Source organism: Apodemus sylvaticus, chromosome 16, assembly GCF_947179515.1.
Source record: "Apodemus sylvaticus chromosome 16, mApoSyl1.1, whole genome shotgun sequence".
Lineage (NCBI taxonomy): Eukaryota > Metazoa > Chordata > Mammalia > Rodentia > Muridae > Apodemus > Apodemus sylvaticus.
The window spans coordinates 13026837-13045244 of NC_067487.1; the positions used below are offsets into that span (position 1 = coordinate 13026837).

Consider the following 18408-nt stretch of genomic DNA (forward strand, 5'->3'; position numbering starts at 1 on the left):
TTAGGAATTACTATCTCATTTACCTGGTCAATATTTGTAACCTGTCATATATATATATGTGTGTGTGTGTGTGTGTGTGTGTGTGTATGTGAGTGTGTATGTGTGTGTACATATATGCATGTATGTATGTATATATATTGATACAGAATATAACTTCAATATCATAATGTTGATGAACCACTTCCTACAAATCAATTAACCAAAATACAAACCTTGAATTCACCTCAACTGCCATGTGATTAAAAGATAAAGAACTGTAATCATCATCATCCCACGTTTTTTAACGAGTCTTATAATTTAATGGACTAAGATCATAGAATGAGAGAATATTCGTATGAGTTTCCTGTGTTGGAGGTATTGTTTGTGAATATAATTGGATTCATTAAAACTAACCAGGCAGTTTATTAATCAGTAGGCTGGGTTGGCAGACAATGTGATGGAAACTATTTATGTATGACATGTTTAATATTTTATAGTCATATAAAGTGCTGCTACTTTGGCAGTGATCAGATAAACCTAAAGCTAATAACAAGAATCGTGAACTGTTGTTCTGAAATCAACTTTCCATACACAGCAATATACAACAGCTCATGCAACCATTAAAGGAATGTATCTTTGGAATATGGACAGTAATAACCCTCAAGGAAGCCATTGGGATAACTTGGATTTTAAAGTTTACTTGATCATAAGTAAGTTAGCAGAAACCCATTGTGAAACACCTTTAACAAACTGGCTTAAAAACTAACTGACTGAGTTTTATTCATAGTTTGAATTTGAGTTTAAATATGTCCAACTATGTAGGCTCTTTTCAAGGTGAAAATTATGTCACCAAGAGTGATACAAGTGTCACTTCCCTTTAACTTGACAGCAACATTCCCAAAGAGAAACACTAAGAAGGGCGTGTTCATATTCTATGCATAATGGGGAGAGGGGGAGCATTCTGGGGAAGTTGGAAATATAAACAGGTTTTATGTTGGCTCCGGTTGGCTTTTATAAATAGATATACTGATCGCCACAATACATAGTTTTACAAAAAAATTACTAGAAGCCATTTCAGGTTTAAAAGTAATGGCTTTCTTTATAAAGGAGAACCTGCATATATATAGTTGTGCAGAACTCTTCAATTCTACATGCATGCCGGACAGCAAAGGGTTACAGTCTGGGGAGAGGCAATACATATCCAATTACATACACAAAGTAAAATATTTGGAGACGTTCATCTTTCACTTTTACAGTCTACTATGAAAGTGATATTATACTTAGAAAATATTTAACAAAACTTCCATTTGTCTTTTCCAACTAATATTTTTTGAATTTCATTCTTCTTCTCTATGATGAACCACCGAATGGGAGGGAGAATTGATGACTTCTATTGTACTGTGAAAGATGTGCAGTAGCTGGAAATGCTGTAATTTGGCTGTGTGTGACTTTTATTACAAACAATGCAAACATTAACGACATCTATAATGATTTGGTTTTACAAGTGCACAAACACACACACACACACACACACACACATACACACACAAAATTAAATAGCCCCTTTCCACAAGATTAAGACAATTTCATCATAGGAACAACCTCATGCACTTGCTATAACTGCCATTCAGTCAGGTGCTATCATTTTCAACCCACAATATGGCATAAAAGCCTCATGCAGAATACATGGAGTTAGTTTTTCTCACGTCCAGCAGCTGCTCTCTGGAGGCACACACAGGCACACAGGGGTGTCAAATGGTCTATGAGAACCATGGTTAAATCCAAAACACTAGCCTCAATGAGAGGAAAGGAAAGGGAAGGAAAGGAAAGGAAAGGGAAAAGGCACTCCTCCTTCATCTAAGATACGCTTCTGAAAGACATTTTACATTGATAGAATGCAAGGGCTCCAAGAGTGTGCTCAAAGCGCTCCTGTAAAGTTCCCTGAATGTGAATAAAGGTGAAACTACAGCAGTGTTGGCAAAAAGAATCGCAGTGTTCCCTTAAGCCAAGCAGCATAGCCTCTGGCGGTGCTTTTCCCATACTTGCTTGTTATTAGTAAAATTACAGCCCATCTATATTTCAACAACTAATTCCAAACATAGCCATCTTCATTCAAACCTTGGACCCTGTAACCCACAGATCAGTATGGATACTGTTCAACATTAACAATAGATTCCGCTTGGCACAGAGAATCACTAAAGGAAGAGGCATCCAGTTGTTGAAAGCAGCTATTCCATACAGGAGGATTCTTGCCTCTATTGGTCATACCTCCCACATATCCCTCCGATCCCCCAAATCATCCACGAGTCTATGTTGGCAATCCAAAAGGAGTCATATCAAACAACCTTCCGTTGGATTTTAGTAGTGTGGCTAGGGAGCCTTCTAATTTATGTTGATACATGCTCACCAGCAGGCACATCAACTGAACTACCTAATCAGTGGAAGTGTGCAAAATGAGGTAACTCATGGGCAGGGGCAACACCTCCCCATTTTCATGGAAGTCAATGCAGAAAATTCTCAGCGTCTTACATATCGGTCACACAGTTCCTAAAAGTGAACTGTCTGTCCGTCATGCTTATCAGGCCTGATTTTTGCTCATTAGATATCTCTTTTCTAAGCCAGCATATTTGTTAGAGAACATTAGGCATGCATATGTATAAAGCCTTGCAGAGCTGAAGCACAGCAGATCAGTTCACATGAGGGAAATACAAACCCCTTGCAAGCACAACCTCCCCCTCTATTCTCCTCTTCTTCCACACCCTTCATTACCCCGGTGTTTACAGTGAAAATGCAACTTTGGGGATTTGAGAAATAAGTGGCTCCTTGTGGAAAATACAGGGATGCACACCCCCTAAGCCCCCAAGTCTCTTTTCCGACCCCCCACCCTCAGATCGAGGAGGTTGCACCTCCTTCCTAGAGACTTTACTCTGAACAGAGTGGCTCAACATGCTGAGTATCAATCAATCGATGAAAACACATTACACACCAGAAGAAGAGGAAGGCCGGGTGGGGGGGAGAGCGAAACGCAGCTTTGCTTTCAGCCATTAATTACGAATCACCCAAATATCGCGTATCTCCCATGCACAAGCACCCTTGCCAAACCTGGCTGTCAGGCAGCGCTTTCCAGAGCCTCGCTATCTATTGTCAGGACAGAGAAGCCCCCGGAAGCCTGTGAATCCCTCTGAAAATGCTTCCTCGGAAACGCTAAATATAGACCAAAGGGGTCTGGGTCTGGGGAGCAGCGGGAGACTGAAGAAACTGCCATGGACGCATATGACTAAGTCTTTCCATTTTGTTCTAGCCAAACATTGTAATGACATTGAACATAAGGGCAAAAGACTGGAAGGAAGTCTTCCCCGCCCCCACCCCGTCTTCTCCGGTATATTAGGGACGTCATGAATGCAACCGGGTTGCTCTGGAGGGTGGCGGGGAGCAGTCGGTGTTGCCCTATATACGCGTCCTCCGAGGTAGAGGGGTGGCAGGGAGGGGAGCACGCAGAGAAGCCACTTGGTAACCGCTCCAAGAAAGACACTGACCCCGGACCCCGTTGGGGGCAGAGCCATCTTCCAAGAGGGGAGCCGGCAGGATAACGGTCCTCCCCCGGGGCAGACAGCACCCCACACTCGCCGCCGACACCCCTAGCCCCGCTGGCAGCGGAGGACCAACCCCCACCGGCGGTGAGCAAACGGACGACGCCCGGAGGATGTGCCCGGCTCCAGCAGCTCAGCTAAGGCAACTCACCGAACGGCGCGGCGCCCGACTGCTTCCTGGCGAACATGCACCCGCCGCCAAAGACAGCTCCTCAGTCAGGGGAAAGGCGTGCGCGCCGCCGCCCGGCTTCAGAGCAAGGTCCTGACCTTGCCCAGCTGCAGCATCCTTCGCTTTTGTTGTCGGAGCGCGACCGCGGGACAAGTGATGCTGGCAGGGAGCAGGGGCGAGCGCGGCAGGCGAGAGGCGGCTCCCGACGCGAGTGCGCAGCGCCCGGCCCGGCCGCCCCTCCGAGCGCGGCGAGCGTAGCGCCCCCTGCCCGACTCGGCGGGCGCCGCGGGATGCTTGGGGTTCCGCGGGGCTCTCCGGGCTCGGGCCGGGCTACAGAGCCGCCGCGCCCGCCGCTCCGCTCGGCCGGTCGCCGCCGCGGGCGCGAGCCTGGGCCGCCCTGGCGCCCGGCGCCGAGCGCTCTCGAGCTGCGCCCTGCGCGCCGCCCGCGCCACCTGTGTCGCCGCCGCCGCCGCCGCCGCCGCCGAGAGCGAGGCTCCTCCCGCCGCGCGCTGCAGCTCAGCCTCAGGCTCAGCCGCGGCGGCCGGCTTCGGCGCCTGGCTAGTGAGCGAGCGTCCGCCCCGCCACCGAAACCTGCCCGGGGTGCGGAGCATGCCCAGTGCCGCCGAGAGAGAGCGGCGCCTCGCCACGCGAATTCCACTTCTGGTTTTCGCGGCCGCAGCAACAGCAGCAGAGATGGGAGGAGGAGGCGCAGGTTGAGAGAGGGCCGAGCATCCCTGGGAGCGGACAGCACCAGAGCTGGACAGATATGGAGAGTTGATTTTGTGGGGAAGATGCCAGTCTGCAAAAGGGCAGCAATTGAGGGGTTCTAGAGTAGCTTGTGAGTTAAGGAGAGCCCTGGGCCAGCCATGCAAGCTAGTGGATGGGGGTGGATGTTCTTGTAGATTCTATGGTTCTAAAGCAAAGAAAGCATGACGTCTGTGAGAGGTTCTTTCATAGTGTTGGGCCCCCATCTCAACCACCTCCTGTTCTGATTATGCTTTTCATAGACATCCTGCCCTTATGCAAACTCAGTCTGGTTTTAAAATCTGGAATATGAGTAAACTTCCTACAAGGAAGACCCTTGCCGGATCTAGAGCTTTAAAGATTTCTCTTCATCTTCCTGTCACTTTTTACCCAGTTGTCCTCTTGGACACCTCCACAACTTTTAGTCTCTTCTCTTCCATTGTCCCATGCTGAAATGGAAACTTTGTTCCTCCTCCACTGATCCCTGTGATGTCTGGTCTGTGAAACTTATTCCATTTCCAACTGAGATTTCGGAATGTCTCTCAGACAGTCATTAGGCGACAGAGTGCTAAATCTAGCAAGCAAAGTCTCACTATGAAAAGTCTTGTTGGGAAAGGAAACCCATGCCAAATCCCAAGGCAGACAGGCCCTCAGGACCTTCATCTATGTCCCTGTGTTGCTGCAAAGTCTGTCAGTCACATTCAGGACGAATACTTCTCATAATTATTCCACCACTAATCTCCCTCGACCCTAAAGAACCTCACTCTGAAGCCAGCCTTCCCCTCCCCTCCACTCCATTTTTTGAGACACCGATAAACAGGACAGGAACCATGAACTTGTAATAAGAGAGGTTCCAATTTCAGTAATCTCAGGGACGTTTCTATTCAGTTTTCAAGAGATTATCCAACAAAGTCAAATTACTTGTATTAAATCTGAGATAGCCTCTATTATGCTCTGGAGTTAGCGAAAGACTGAGGCAAGTGTAAAGGAACGTTAAACAGACTAAATATGTCAAGGAACAGACAGGAGATCACACAAGGACTGTTCTCAGTGGTGAACTGTGCACCGTCATTCCTCCTACCTTGAGTAGGCTTGGTCTCACTTGAAAAAGTTGTTCCCCAGTGTTGGTAGTACATCGTGGCTGGTGTGACATTTACATAGCCTGATTCCTCTGAGGAAAGACGTGTGGTCAGTGTCAGGTTTTTGTTTGTTTGTTTGTTTTTGTTTGTTTTTTTATATCAGCTTCAGTTGAATCTGGAATTGGGGCTTGTAAGGCATACTAGCTGTCACCTCTCTCTCTTTCTCTCTCTCTCTCTCTCTCTCTCTTTGTGTGTGTGAATGTGTATGTGTTACATAATAAATTATGTGCTTAGCCTCTGTGTGTCTGTTGCTGTTTGTAGTTGTCTGATTTGCATGTGTTAGCCTGTGTGAGAAAGAGATGTGCATATGCATGTGGTATATGTGAATGTGTGTGCTGATGCCTGGAGACCAGGGGAGAACTTAATAATGTTCTTTTCTGCCCCTCTTGGCTTTATTCTGTAAGACATGATCTTCCACTGAACCTGAAGTTCAGTTTAGAGGCTAACAAGCCCCCACAAATCCTCCAGGCTCCAGGTCCCCTCAATACTGGACTCTCGGGTGTGCACGTGGCCTCACCACTCTGTGGGGGTCCTGAGATCTGAACTCAGGTTCTCAAATTGGCAGAACAAACACAATTACTGAGCCGTATCTCTGGGTCCCTGTCTTTCTCCTTATGACTCTTAACTCAGTAAGTCAGTGGGGACAGGGAATAGGTTAAGAAGAAATCAGATCTCGTAGTAGGTGCACAGATCCTATCCTTAGAGTGTATGCATCTTTATGTCCAAAAAGATCCGGTGTGAGAGGGGAAAAAATGGCTTTCCAAAGTTGTTTGCTTTGCTCTATAAGAGATCGCAAAAGTCCCATTGATTTATTGATCACTATGGCAACACCCATGATCAGTCCGTGAAGAACTTCGTGTGGTGGGGCGGGGTGCTGAAGAAGCAGACACGCCCTGGACAACAAGGATTTCATTCACTCTTTGATGCATTTCATTGAGACATTTCTGATTTCTCTTCTTCCGGGATGATTTGTAACTGGAGACATTATTAAGTTCACAATTAGATAATGTGAAAACTAGGGTGAAGTGCTCCGTGTGGGGCTGCCTTCGCCTTGGACGACTCGCTGCTGCCATCTTTGGCTGCTTCTGACAGTTCCAGTGAGGAGCAGAATCCTGAATTCCCACATCCACTCTGAGTCCAGAAGATTGTTACTCTGGTAGTTTCGAACTATATCAATCAATGCTAAATGAAAAATAGTTATTGTCGCTCTTCTGTTTGCACATCATTAGAGCAACGCCTTGCAGAAATCACATCTCAAAGCAACGTGTTTCTCTTTATTTTTCAAAATCAACCTAAAATATGAAGGAAACATATTTTTACACGGAAGTTTGACTTAAGTTTTGAGAATAAAATTTAATAATAGAACACATAATTTTATAAAGTCATATGTCAAATTTTAGAGTTCAAATTGTGTTGATTTTAGGAAAAAAATCTTTTTATTGGTCAAATGTAACCAAGATCATGAAGATTCAACTTGGAACTAGTGGTTTGACATTTTTTAAACGTATTACCTCCTGATGTTTTTTGAAATTTAGAAGTATAACTATATGTCAGCAATTTTATTTCTGTCCTGTATTTGAATACTAACAGTCATTATAATTTCTTAAAATGTGTAATTTATAGGTGGAAGAGATATTTCAGAGGTTAAAACCACATGCTGCTCCTGAAAAGGATCTAATGTAACTCTGGCACCCATGTGGGACGGTGCACAGCCACCTATAACTCAAGTTTAAAAGACTGGACACCTGCTTCTAACCTCCACATGTGCTGCACTCACATGCAGATACATATATAAAAATAAGTAATTAAAATACATCTTTTTTAAAATGCCATTATTTTAAATGGTATTTTAAAATTAACTTTTAAATTCTACAACAATGTTTCTGTAACAGTAACTCATCTATATAATCATGATATATGATTTATATGATGAATATTAATAATAATAAACATGAAAGATACAGCATGTTACTTTAGAAGGATATTGTGGGGGGACAAAAAGAGGTTAACTAATCTTCATTAGCCACACTTGCAAAGACCAGGACTAGGGTCATGTCGTCGTCATTTGATTAAAAACTTTGCACAGTCAGTAGGCTGTCCTTTATTACACTAAAGCTCATAGGATGAGAACTTTTTTTTCATTCTTTTATTTGTTCATTCAGAAAATGATTACTGAGTATCTACTGTAGTTAGCACTGGGATAAGTTTATAAAATCAATAAGGAACAATAGAGCAGATGATGAATTCCCTATGACATAGGGATAAGAAACAAGGGTTATTGGATAAGAACAGAAGAAAGCATCAAAGGGGAGACCCAGCAGAGCTTATGAATGAAAACATCCTCATCTTCATCCTGTGTCTTCGGGCAAGTCCACACCTCCTAATCCTTCCCAAACGGCCACCAAATGGAGGCCACGTGTTCAAATATATGAGTATATGGGTCCGTTATCAATTATAGTCCCGCAGGTAACATGGGGAGGAAATCGTGCCTGAAGTCCTAACACAAAACCAGGAGAGGTCTAAGTATTAGGTAAGAGGTGAGTTCTTTTGATATACAACCAAGGCAGGTCTTACACTGACAGGAAGATTCCGGGCTCAGTGAGGGGTATAATAAGGTCCCTTGCAGGTATCAAGGTCACTGTACTGAAATCTCTGGATTCTATGTGGCCTGATAGATATAAAGAAGGGCATCAATCATCAGAAATGGACTGTGGATCAGGCGTCTAGGCCAACAAAAACGGATGACTTTGCTACGTTTAAAAAATATATCATATTGCAGAGGCAAGGCTGGAGAAAAAGCTCTCCTGAATGCTGGAACTTACCCTGTGGTGGTCACTCTTGCTGTGATAATACACCATGGCCAAGGCAACTTACAGAAAGATGGTTCCAAGGGGTTAGAGTGGATGGTGATGCAGTGAAGGCATGGTGGCAGGAGCAGGACAATTAAAGCTACCTTGAGAGTCTACCTTACACCTGTCAGGATGACTAAGAACAATAAAACAACTGACTACTCATGCTGGCCAGGATGTAGAGTGGAGGGAACACTCCTCCACTGCTGGTGGGAACACAACTTTGTACAGCCAATACGGGAATCAGTGTGGCAGTTCCTCAGGAAGACAAGAATCAATTCCCCCCAAAGATCCAGCTGGCCTACTCTTGGACATATGCCCAAAAGACTCTTCACCCTACTGCATGGACACTGCCCAACCATGCTCCTTGCTGCTCTCTTCACTATAGCCAGAAATCAGAGACAGCCAAGATGTCTACCAATGGGTGAACTGATAAAGAAAATGGGATGGTACATTCACATACTATTAGAATACTATTATTGGAATACTACTTAGTCATTAAAAATTCTTTTTATGAAATTCACGGATAAGTGGATTAAATGAGAAAAAATCATATTGAGTGAAGCAACCTAGATGCAGAAGAATGAATATGGAGTATATTTATTTATTTATGGATATCAGTAGTTAAATGATTACCATATAACCACAGAAGTTAGGTATACAGTAAGGAATTAGGGAGGATGGCTATACCTCCCTAAGAAAAAGAAAGAAAATAGACAGATGTAGATGCATGAGGGTGTGGCAGAAATAAGAGAGTTAAATTGGGAGGCAGAGAGAAGAGGAGAGTGATAGAGAAATACAGGCCCAGCTTAAACTGAGGGCCATTTGAGGGGTGATAGAGAAACCTACAACAGTAGAAACTTCCTAAAAATATGCATGTATGAAGACAATCTAAATGAAATTGTCCCAATTGTCCATCTCTTGTCACCAAATGAAGCATCAGGTGATAGGAATGAATGTACATCTAATCAAGTTGTGGGGTAAAGAACTTCCATGAGAATGTCCAAACTAATAGCCAGGCTATTGCTAAGGCTTTTAGTTGCTTTCCTCAAACTGATAGTAAGGCTCTATTGCTGAAGACAACATCTATATAAATCATTAAACATGAAAACTTCAGGCTAGTGCCTAGCTAGAGCCTTTGCCTCTACTACCCAGTGTTTAAAGTACTGGAATGTGCTCCATATGCTACCATAAGATAATGTAAACACCGACCCAGCTACATAGATAGTCTTTGATATGCAATAATGATGTACCTGCAAGATACACTAGTGCATTACTGGCACCAAGCTTGTGGGAGTAACCAATCAATACCTGATTGCATTTAGGAGTCATTCCATAAACTATAACCCCTATGCTGTTCAGATGGCAAGAACCTAAGACTGAACAAGCCTGGGACCTAGAATAAAACTAAATATTAGTGTTCCTCTAAAGAAATGTAGCCATAAAATGACTCTTAATAATATTCTGTTTTGTTCATAGATCAGTGCCTTGCTCAGCCATCATCAGAAAAGCTTCCTCCTGCAGAAGATGGGAACAAATATAGAGGCTTGATGATATACAGGGAGAGAGAGACCTTGGAATGCTCACTCTTAAATGGATGTCTTCAGCAATTCCCTCCCCAAAGGGCTCAGGGACCCTGAAGAAGTGTCAGAAAGAATGTAAGAGCCATTGGGATGGAGATCAGCAAGGGAACAAAGCCTTCTAAATATAGCAGCACAGGACAGTTCTCAGAGGCTGTGGTAGCATGCACAGGGCCTTCATGGGTCTGTGACAGAATGGGTCCCAGTGCTCATAGAAATGGACACGACTACCCCTCTGTAGGTCAGATGAGATTTCTCATTGACAACCACTCACAAATTAAAAATAAAAGTTTCCTCCAATATTCTCACTCAGGGCACAAACCAATATTAAGATTTAATGAAGTTTAAGTTACTATGTCCACAAGTAGATGGCTAAACAAAAAACAAACTTAGGGTCATCTATGGAGGTTTTTTGCCTTGTAATGTTTTGTCAGTATATATATATATTCTATCACCTATCTATCTATCTATCTATCTATCTATCTATCTATCTATCTATCTATCTATCTAGCTAGCTAGCTAGCTAGCTATCCTTCCATCCATCCTTCCATCTATCTACCTATCTATCTATCTATCTATCTATCTATCTATCTATCTATCTATCTATCTCTTATCCATCCATCCATCCATCTATCATCCATCCATCCTTCCATCCATCCATCCATCCTTCCATCTATCTATCTATCTATCTATCTATCTATCTATCTACCTACCTATATCTTACTCATCTATCCATGCATCCATCTATCCACCTGTCTATCTATCTATCTATCTATCTATCTATCTACCTACCTATATCTTACTCATCTATCCATGCGTCCATCTATCCACCTATCTACCTATCTATCTACCTATCTACCTATATCTTACTCATCTATCCATGCATCCATCTATCCACCTGTCTATCTATCTATCTATCTATCTATCTATCTATCTATCTACCTACCTACCTACCTACCTATATCTTACTCATCTATCCATGCGTCTATCTATCTATCTATCTATCTATCTATCTATCTATCTATCTACCTATATCTTATTCATCCATCCATGCATCCATCTATCCATCTTCCCATCCATCTATCTACTTTACTGTACGGTCTTCTGTGTACATACTGTGATGGCTGGATTTGCAATTTGTATGGGCTTCCATGTGTGTGAGTGTGCATCCACAACTGTATGCATTTCGTATGTTTTCTAGTGCTCTTTTTATTCTGTATGTTTTATCCCATTTTGAAATTGTTTATATTTGCTCTTGTTTTATTACTATTCTGTCAATGCCTATTTTCTAAAAGAAGGCAGAAAGGGTGCAGATGTGCATAGAAGGAAATAGCAGGAGGATCTTAAAGGAATTAGAGGAGAGGAAACCATGATGAGGATATGTTGTATGAACACAACTATTTTCAATAAAAGAAAACTAGAGGGAAAAATCCTTGTCAGGTGGAGGCTACCTGTAACCCCTCTTTCTCTTACTAATGATAGTGCTTTCTTTATATGGATTTTCTCTTCAATTAAAATTAAACCCCTTTTCAGTTAAATAACAGTTGGTATGGCCTGAGATCTCATATAAAAGTGGATGCCAGTGACCAGCAGGGGATGTGACATGTTTGTTAACTGATTCACAGATGAATCTCATTCAGAACTTTGTATAAAGAGCCCACTTCAGTGATTATTTTACCATCTTCCAGAATGAGTAATTTTTTTAATCAGACACTGGTTCGCTTCATGTTTTCTACCCATTCAAGTGATACTGTTAAGGTGGCATACAGACCACAACGTGAAGTGAACCTACTCGTTAAAATAAAGCCATCAAATGATCCATTTTATCATCTGCAGTAAATGAAATGCAGTCACCTGATATGCTGTGAGTGGATAACGCTATCATAAATAGATGCTACAGTGCCTGGGCATGGAAGGGGTTAACAACTGGTGGTTGGTGTGTGCCTGGGCGTGGAAGGGGTTAATAACTGGTGGTTGGTGTGAGCAGTGACATCACAGTGCCCTTCACTGCTGTGGACTTGGTCTAACAAAATACACTAATACACTTACTGCCTTTTGTTTGTTTGTTTGTTTGTTTGTTTTATTATTTTTGTCTTTAGGACACATGTGATATTCAATATTACAATGAAGTATTTCCATATTCATTTAGTTCAAATAAGCATTAGCTGAATTTCTCATATAGACAGACAATTGTATTATGTAGATTAATATCAGATTTCACAACCAGCTCCACTGTGTAGCCTATCTCTATTAAATGCCTTCACTGAATTTTAATTAAAATAGGCAAATCTATGGCACAGATCAAAGAGCTTACCTCTCTTGCCATATTTCATGATGTCATACATAGTGAGATGCTATTGTTTGTTCTGTATGAGCCCATCCCTCTGATTTACTTATAGATACATTATCAAGTGAGATTCATATTTTAAGAGAACTTTGGCCGGGTGGTGGTGGCACATGCCTGTAATCCCAGCACTCTGGGAGACAGAGGCAGGCGGATTTCTGAGTTCGAGGCCAGCCTGGTCTATAGAGTGAGTTCCAGGACAGCCAGGGTTATACAGAGAAACCCTGTCTCAAAAAAACCAAATTCAAAAAACCAAAAAAAAAAAAAAAAAAAGAAAGAAAGAAAAAGGAGCGAGCGAGAGAGAGAGAGAGAGAGAGAGAGAGAGAGAGAGAACTTTGTCTCTGCACACAGGAAACATAGAAGTGATATGTTATATTTCTTGAAGTCAAAATTGTTACAGTGTATATATATTGTATTGTTATATATTTACTAGCAAGTTCTTACCTAAATATAATGGAAATTTCAGAAATTTATGGAAAAGTAAGACCATCTCCTCTCACAAAACTCTGGCTTTACTTTCGTTCATATTTTTTCTTACACTTAGATATAGCATAAAATGCCCATGCTTGTATTCACGTAAAATCATATCCCTGTGCCTTTTAATTCTGTTTCTAACGTGCTTCCATTCCAAGACAATATCATCCCTAAATATCCAGTATTCCATTTCATATGTGGTTTTATGTGTCAACAGCACTTAATGAAGACTTTTTCTCAGTTACTTTAAAAGATAAATGTTTCATTTATGAAATAGTTTCAATTTGTCTTTCTAAGTAGGATGGTAGGCCTCCCTCTCTTTTTGGATATAAGTAGACATCATGAATGCAGAAAAGAAATATACCCACAAAATACCTTGCTGAAGAAAAATGAACCAGAGGAGGCAAGATCCCAGACAACAAAATGTGCTAATGTTGCATTTTTGCTCTCCCTCAGGGGCCTCTGCCAGGCTAGAGCAGTAGAAGAGGCTGGCTTCTGAGGTAGAGACCACGGTTTGAGAGAAAGGTTGGCAGAAGTCTTGCTGTTGAGTGAATGATAAAGATGTATGTCTATAGTGATTCATCTCCGATGAGTGAAGTCCCTGAATACAAAGAATGAACCCCTCTGCCTGGCAAATGGGGGAAGGCATGAGTCCTTTAGGTTAGGCAGATATATACATATTGGAATCTGCCTAACCTAAATAAATATAAATATGTATAACCTTAACATATATATATGTGTGTGTGTATGTATGTATGCATGTATATATGTGTACATGTGTATATGTGTACATGTATATATGTATATGTTATACACACATATATAATATTATATATTATACATATCATATCATACATATTATATATATTATTACGCAGTGCAACTTATCACCAGGAATGTGAACAACATCTATATAATAATGATCAAAAACTAATGAACACACATAGACTGGAAATAGACTCACAGGTGCTGCAGAAGTTGAAATCAGGAGACAGGGTGTTTTAAATGATACTGATCTGTATGTTCAAAGTAATATAGAAATCAAGGAAGTGATAGAGAAACATAAACATCAACAAATTCATCAGAACATGGGGATTTTCTTGAGCCCAAGAATATAAATGTAATAATTGAAGCTAATTTTATGTTATTCAGTACCTTAGATAAGAACACTTTCTAAATACTTAACAAACAAGCATTCAGTGACTTGTGAGGAAATTTTCAGGAAGTTTTGTGTGTTTAGACTAAGAATATATTCTCAGACAACACTATAATTTCGCCAAAAATCAATCCCTAAAGAAGACTGAAAACTTTCGTTTGGGATTTTAATTTACACTATTTTTTAAAAGACCTAAAATTAAGAAATTGTATTATTTGAATGTTAACAATGCATAATTTTTAAAACCTAGATTTTATATCCCAGTTTAACACCACCACACTAAGAAACAGGCATGTGTTTTGTTTGGCTGTTCACCTTTATACATCAAGATTAGGGCTGTGCTCCTAATTGTTGGCTTCTCCAGTTCAAATTTTGTGTTAGTTTGCAAAGGTTGTCAAGGGAAAAAATATCAGTACAGGTGGACAGAAGGAGAAGATCCAGGTGTGTGCAGTTTTGGTTTCCATGGAGACTGCCCCTGGCTTTCCAATGACTGCTCTCTCGCAGTTTCTTTTCAAACATTGTTTTGTTCTTTTTCTTATGTGGTGACTTCTGACTCCTCCATCTTTACCTCTGGTTTTAATTCAATTAAATTCTTCATGGCCCTTTCTCCAAAAGTTGTCCTAATCTAAAGTACAAGGTTTCCATTCATAAGTGGGTCACAGTTCTACCCTAAGAGTGACTGTCTGCAGGATGCCTTTCAGGTTCTTGGAGATTTAGCTCGCTCTCTCTCTCACTCTGCTAATTCATTATTCATTCATTCATTAGCTCATCAAATATTAAGTGCTTATTCAATCATAGGCCATGCTGTGGGTCCAAGAGTGGCAGGCATCACCGCTCTCCTGAAGCTAACACTCTAGAGGACAACTAAGGCAATGAGCAGAGAGAAGGAAGGAAGGACAGCTCTGTATTGTAGCATTGGATGGCACTGCTGAAGTCCCAAGGACATGGTGACACATGCTAGAGATTGAGAGCTCGTTGGCTTTGGTTCTGTGTTCAGGACGCACATCTCCGAGTCAATGACATTTCAGGTTTGAATCCACAGAAAAATCTTGTGAGTATCTTGGAAGCATGTGTGCCAAATAGATGGCACAGCAATAGCAAGACTGTGGATGCTTTAGCAACTGTGAAGGCCAGAAGAAAACAAATGCAGCATGTTCAGGGACCGGATCATGCTGTTTAGGTCAGAAGAAGACTTCTGCATCACAAACATAGGAGGGTATAGACAGATTTTGACCTGGTCCTCCCATGGTTTCATTTAAAGTCTTTGTATGATGTTCTATTTGCTACCTGGGAAACACTTGGAGAAGCAAGTAGGTATGATGATGCCCATTTACAGACCAGGACAAAGACATGGGTAGAGGTGGGCATGGTAAGAAATTCCAGGTCCAGGGTTGCCCAAGCTTGACATTGCTGCCAGTCCTTGTCCGCTATTGGTAGAGATGAGAGTGAGAGCTTTCTCCTAGGAAGTTATTCCCTTTCCATCTTTACATAGTTTTGAACAATTAGGTAGGGCTTTATGGGAGGATGTTATAGGGGAATGATTAGATGCTCAGAGCTTAGAATACAAAGATGTGATAAGCATTGGACTTGGGAGGATGAAAGACTTATAGTATTTTAGTCTTACTTCTACTATAGATCTGGAATTAGAAAATACAGAAGCACTGTAAGGTCTTTACCAGAGGCCACAAGTAAAATACACAAGCACAAACCCAGCAGAGAGGGAAGAGGCATGGAGTGTTGGGGGACAATATGCCAAATGACAACTTGTAACAAGTTCACATACAATGCAAAGCATTCAGGATTCGTCTTTTATTTGGGGAGTTAGGGGGTAGGGTTGATTCTGTCTTCCAAAAAATTGTTATTTGAAGTTCAAATCAGCAGTACCTCAGAATGTGGCTACCTTTGGAGGTAAGGTCTTTAAAAGAGACGACTAAAACTAAGTCACTAAGTTTGGGCCACAATCCACTCTAATTGCCATCTTTATTATTTGTTTATTCATGTTAGTTATGCTGGTACTGAACTCAAGGCTTGGCCATACCAGGCAAGCACTAAACCACTGAACTCAATCTCCATTCTCAACTGTGTCTAATAAGAAGAGGACAGAGCACAGCCACTCAGTTCTTAGCCTCTGGGGCTACTGGGAAGTAAATACATCTAATTTGAAGTCCCCAGGCAGTGATACTTTAGGTAAGGGACAATTGCAAGAGAATGGATTGTATGCAAACTTGTACTGTGGTTCTCTAAAACCTCAGGGCAGAGATAATATTTCTGAACATTATACCAAAGGGCTGGTTAGGGACTTCTGGATTGTGGCTAATGAAGCTTTATGTTTTCTTAGGTTATGAATGTTCTTCATTTTGGTTATTCTCAAGCCCTGCCTGTCATTTACCTGACTGGAGAGCCTGACAGAAATGCACAGCTCCTGTTGCAACAGGAAGAGCCCCACCCCAGGAGGCATGTGGGCTGTCTTAGCTCTTTTCCTGTTACTGTATAAACAAAGGCCCTGACAAAAACCAAAAATGAGACTTCATTTTGATTCACAGTCCCATGCACAGTCCATACCTCTGGGGAAGTCACAGAAGCAGAGCTAGAGGCAGCTGGTCACACTGCATCCACATTCAAGGACCAGGACCAGTGAGCGAGGGACTCTCTCTCTCTTCCAGTCCAGCCTGGAGGCTAACATAGTTTAGATAGTCCCTCAGAGGAACCTGCAGAGGCGTGTCCCTTTGGTGACTGTAGATTCCATCCAGTTGATGGTTGAGATTACCTACAATACATCCATTCTGACAAGCTTAATCCCAACTCAGAGCATTTCCTTCCAATTTGGGAAATGCACATCTCCAGAAACATGGTCAGTTGTGAGCACAGCCTTGGGGATATTGATAGGGGTGAGAACAAGGCAGAAACTATTAGTGGGGTTTTAAAAGTTGGGGGTGTATTTATTATTTGGCACACAGCATTTGACATGAAAAATAGGTTCATAAATCCGTGTGTTCACATGCATGGAAAGTTGTATTCAAGTTGTTATCCCTAATGGAAATTGTATTGAAACTCTGGTGGGAAATGCGTAGAGTTTAGAGGGGTTTTGAATTAAAAGGAATTGTTTCTTAAACAAACATGAGTCCCACATTAACATCAGGAAGTAGTAACCTTAATGATTTGCAGGCTGGCTGTGAAAGTTATGTTTGGACCTTCTCAGTCAACCATTCCACTGCTAACATGTAAGCATATACTGATGCTTTCTCTTTTAAAATTGCATCTTGTTAGATATTATTAGTTATTAGGCTTCCATAACTCTGCTTGAGAATCCCAGTGCATCACTGGGAAGAAGGAATAACAGCATGATCTCACTCTGACCTGACTGTAATTTTTTAAAAATATATTAGCTTGAAGCGGGAGAGGGTTGATTGGGGAACAGGGGCAGGGGAGATGGCTTATGGGATTTTTTGGGGGGGGGAGGACCAGGAAAGGGGACAACATTTGAAATGTAAATAAAGAATATATCTAATAAAAATCTTTAATCATAAAAACGATTAAAACATTTCCCCCTGTTAATGGAAATAAAATATCATGTGGTTTGATTCTCTTAGAAAAAAACTTAGCTTGAATTATAATAGCTCGTATAATATTTTCTACAATATTTTACACCACAGTACCACTGTTTAGATGTTATTTTTTTTCATGATTCCTCTCAGTGTGTAATGTTTCTCAATTCATTTACCCCCCTTTCACCTGTTTAGGGTTCTTGGGCAAACATAGATTTTTGTCAGATTCAGGTTAAGGTTGTGCTGAATTTTCTTGAGTGTCTTGATGGAAAATTCCTGCCTTTGACACTTGATAATACAGGTTTGTGCCCTGTGCTTAGTAATAGCCTCCACATGCTTATGTTGGTGCTAACACTATCTTTTTAAGGTCCGTGTGTGATGTGAAAGCGAGGTGTTTGTGCAGAGCCCTGCATGTTAGGAGTACAATCCTCAGAGTGTCTATGTGCAAGAGGTGCTAGGGCTTCAGCTGTCTAGGGAGCTTGACTTTATTTTTGCTTCATGTCTTCCTGTTTTGGATTTGAATGATAAACTCCTAGATTTCCATAGCAGAAAAATCCAAGGCAAGCCCATGTACTCTGTGAGCATCATTAACACACAAAACTTTTTTTGAATTTGTTTGTTTTATTCTCCACTTGTTTAAAAGAAACACCTCACTTAGCCTTATGAGGAGCATGGGGCAAGCACACCACAGAGTTCTGGTAGAGGTGAGAAAGGGTGCAAATGCCAGTAGAGAGGAGGCTGCGTGCTCTGGGAAGGTCGTTGGCAGCCCACACTAGAATACAGGCCTGTGAACTCTCAGAGCACACCATCTCTCTGACTGGCCAGCGACAGCTATATTA

At 41.6% G+C, this 18408-nt stretch overlaps 1 protein-coding gene across 1 annotated transcript in view; it reads right to left on the reverse strand.

Annotated features, from left to right (window-relative positions):
* Ctnnd2 (catenin delta 2) overlaps positions 1-3939 on the reverse strand; it is an 847786-nt gene extending 843847 nt beyond the window's left edge. Inside the window, exon 1 of the mRNA XM_052159968.1 lies at positions 3721-3939. Within this exon, the coding sequence (XP_052015928.1) occupies positions 3721-3757 (37 nt within the window). The 5' untranslated portion in view covers positions 3758-3939. The remainder of the gene's footprint in view (positions 1-3720) is intronic.
* Positions 3940-18408: the final 14469 nt, after the last annotated feature.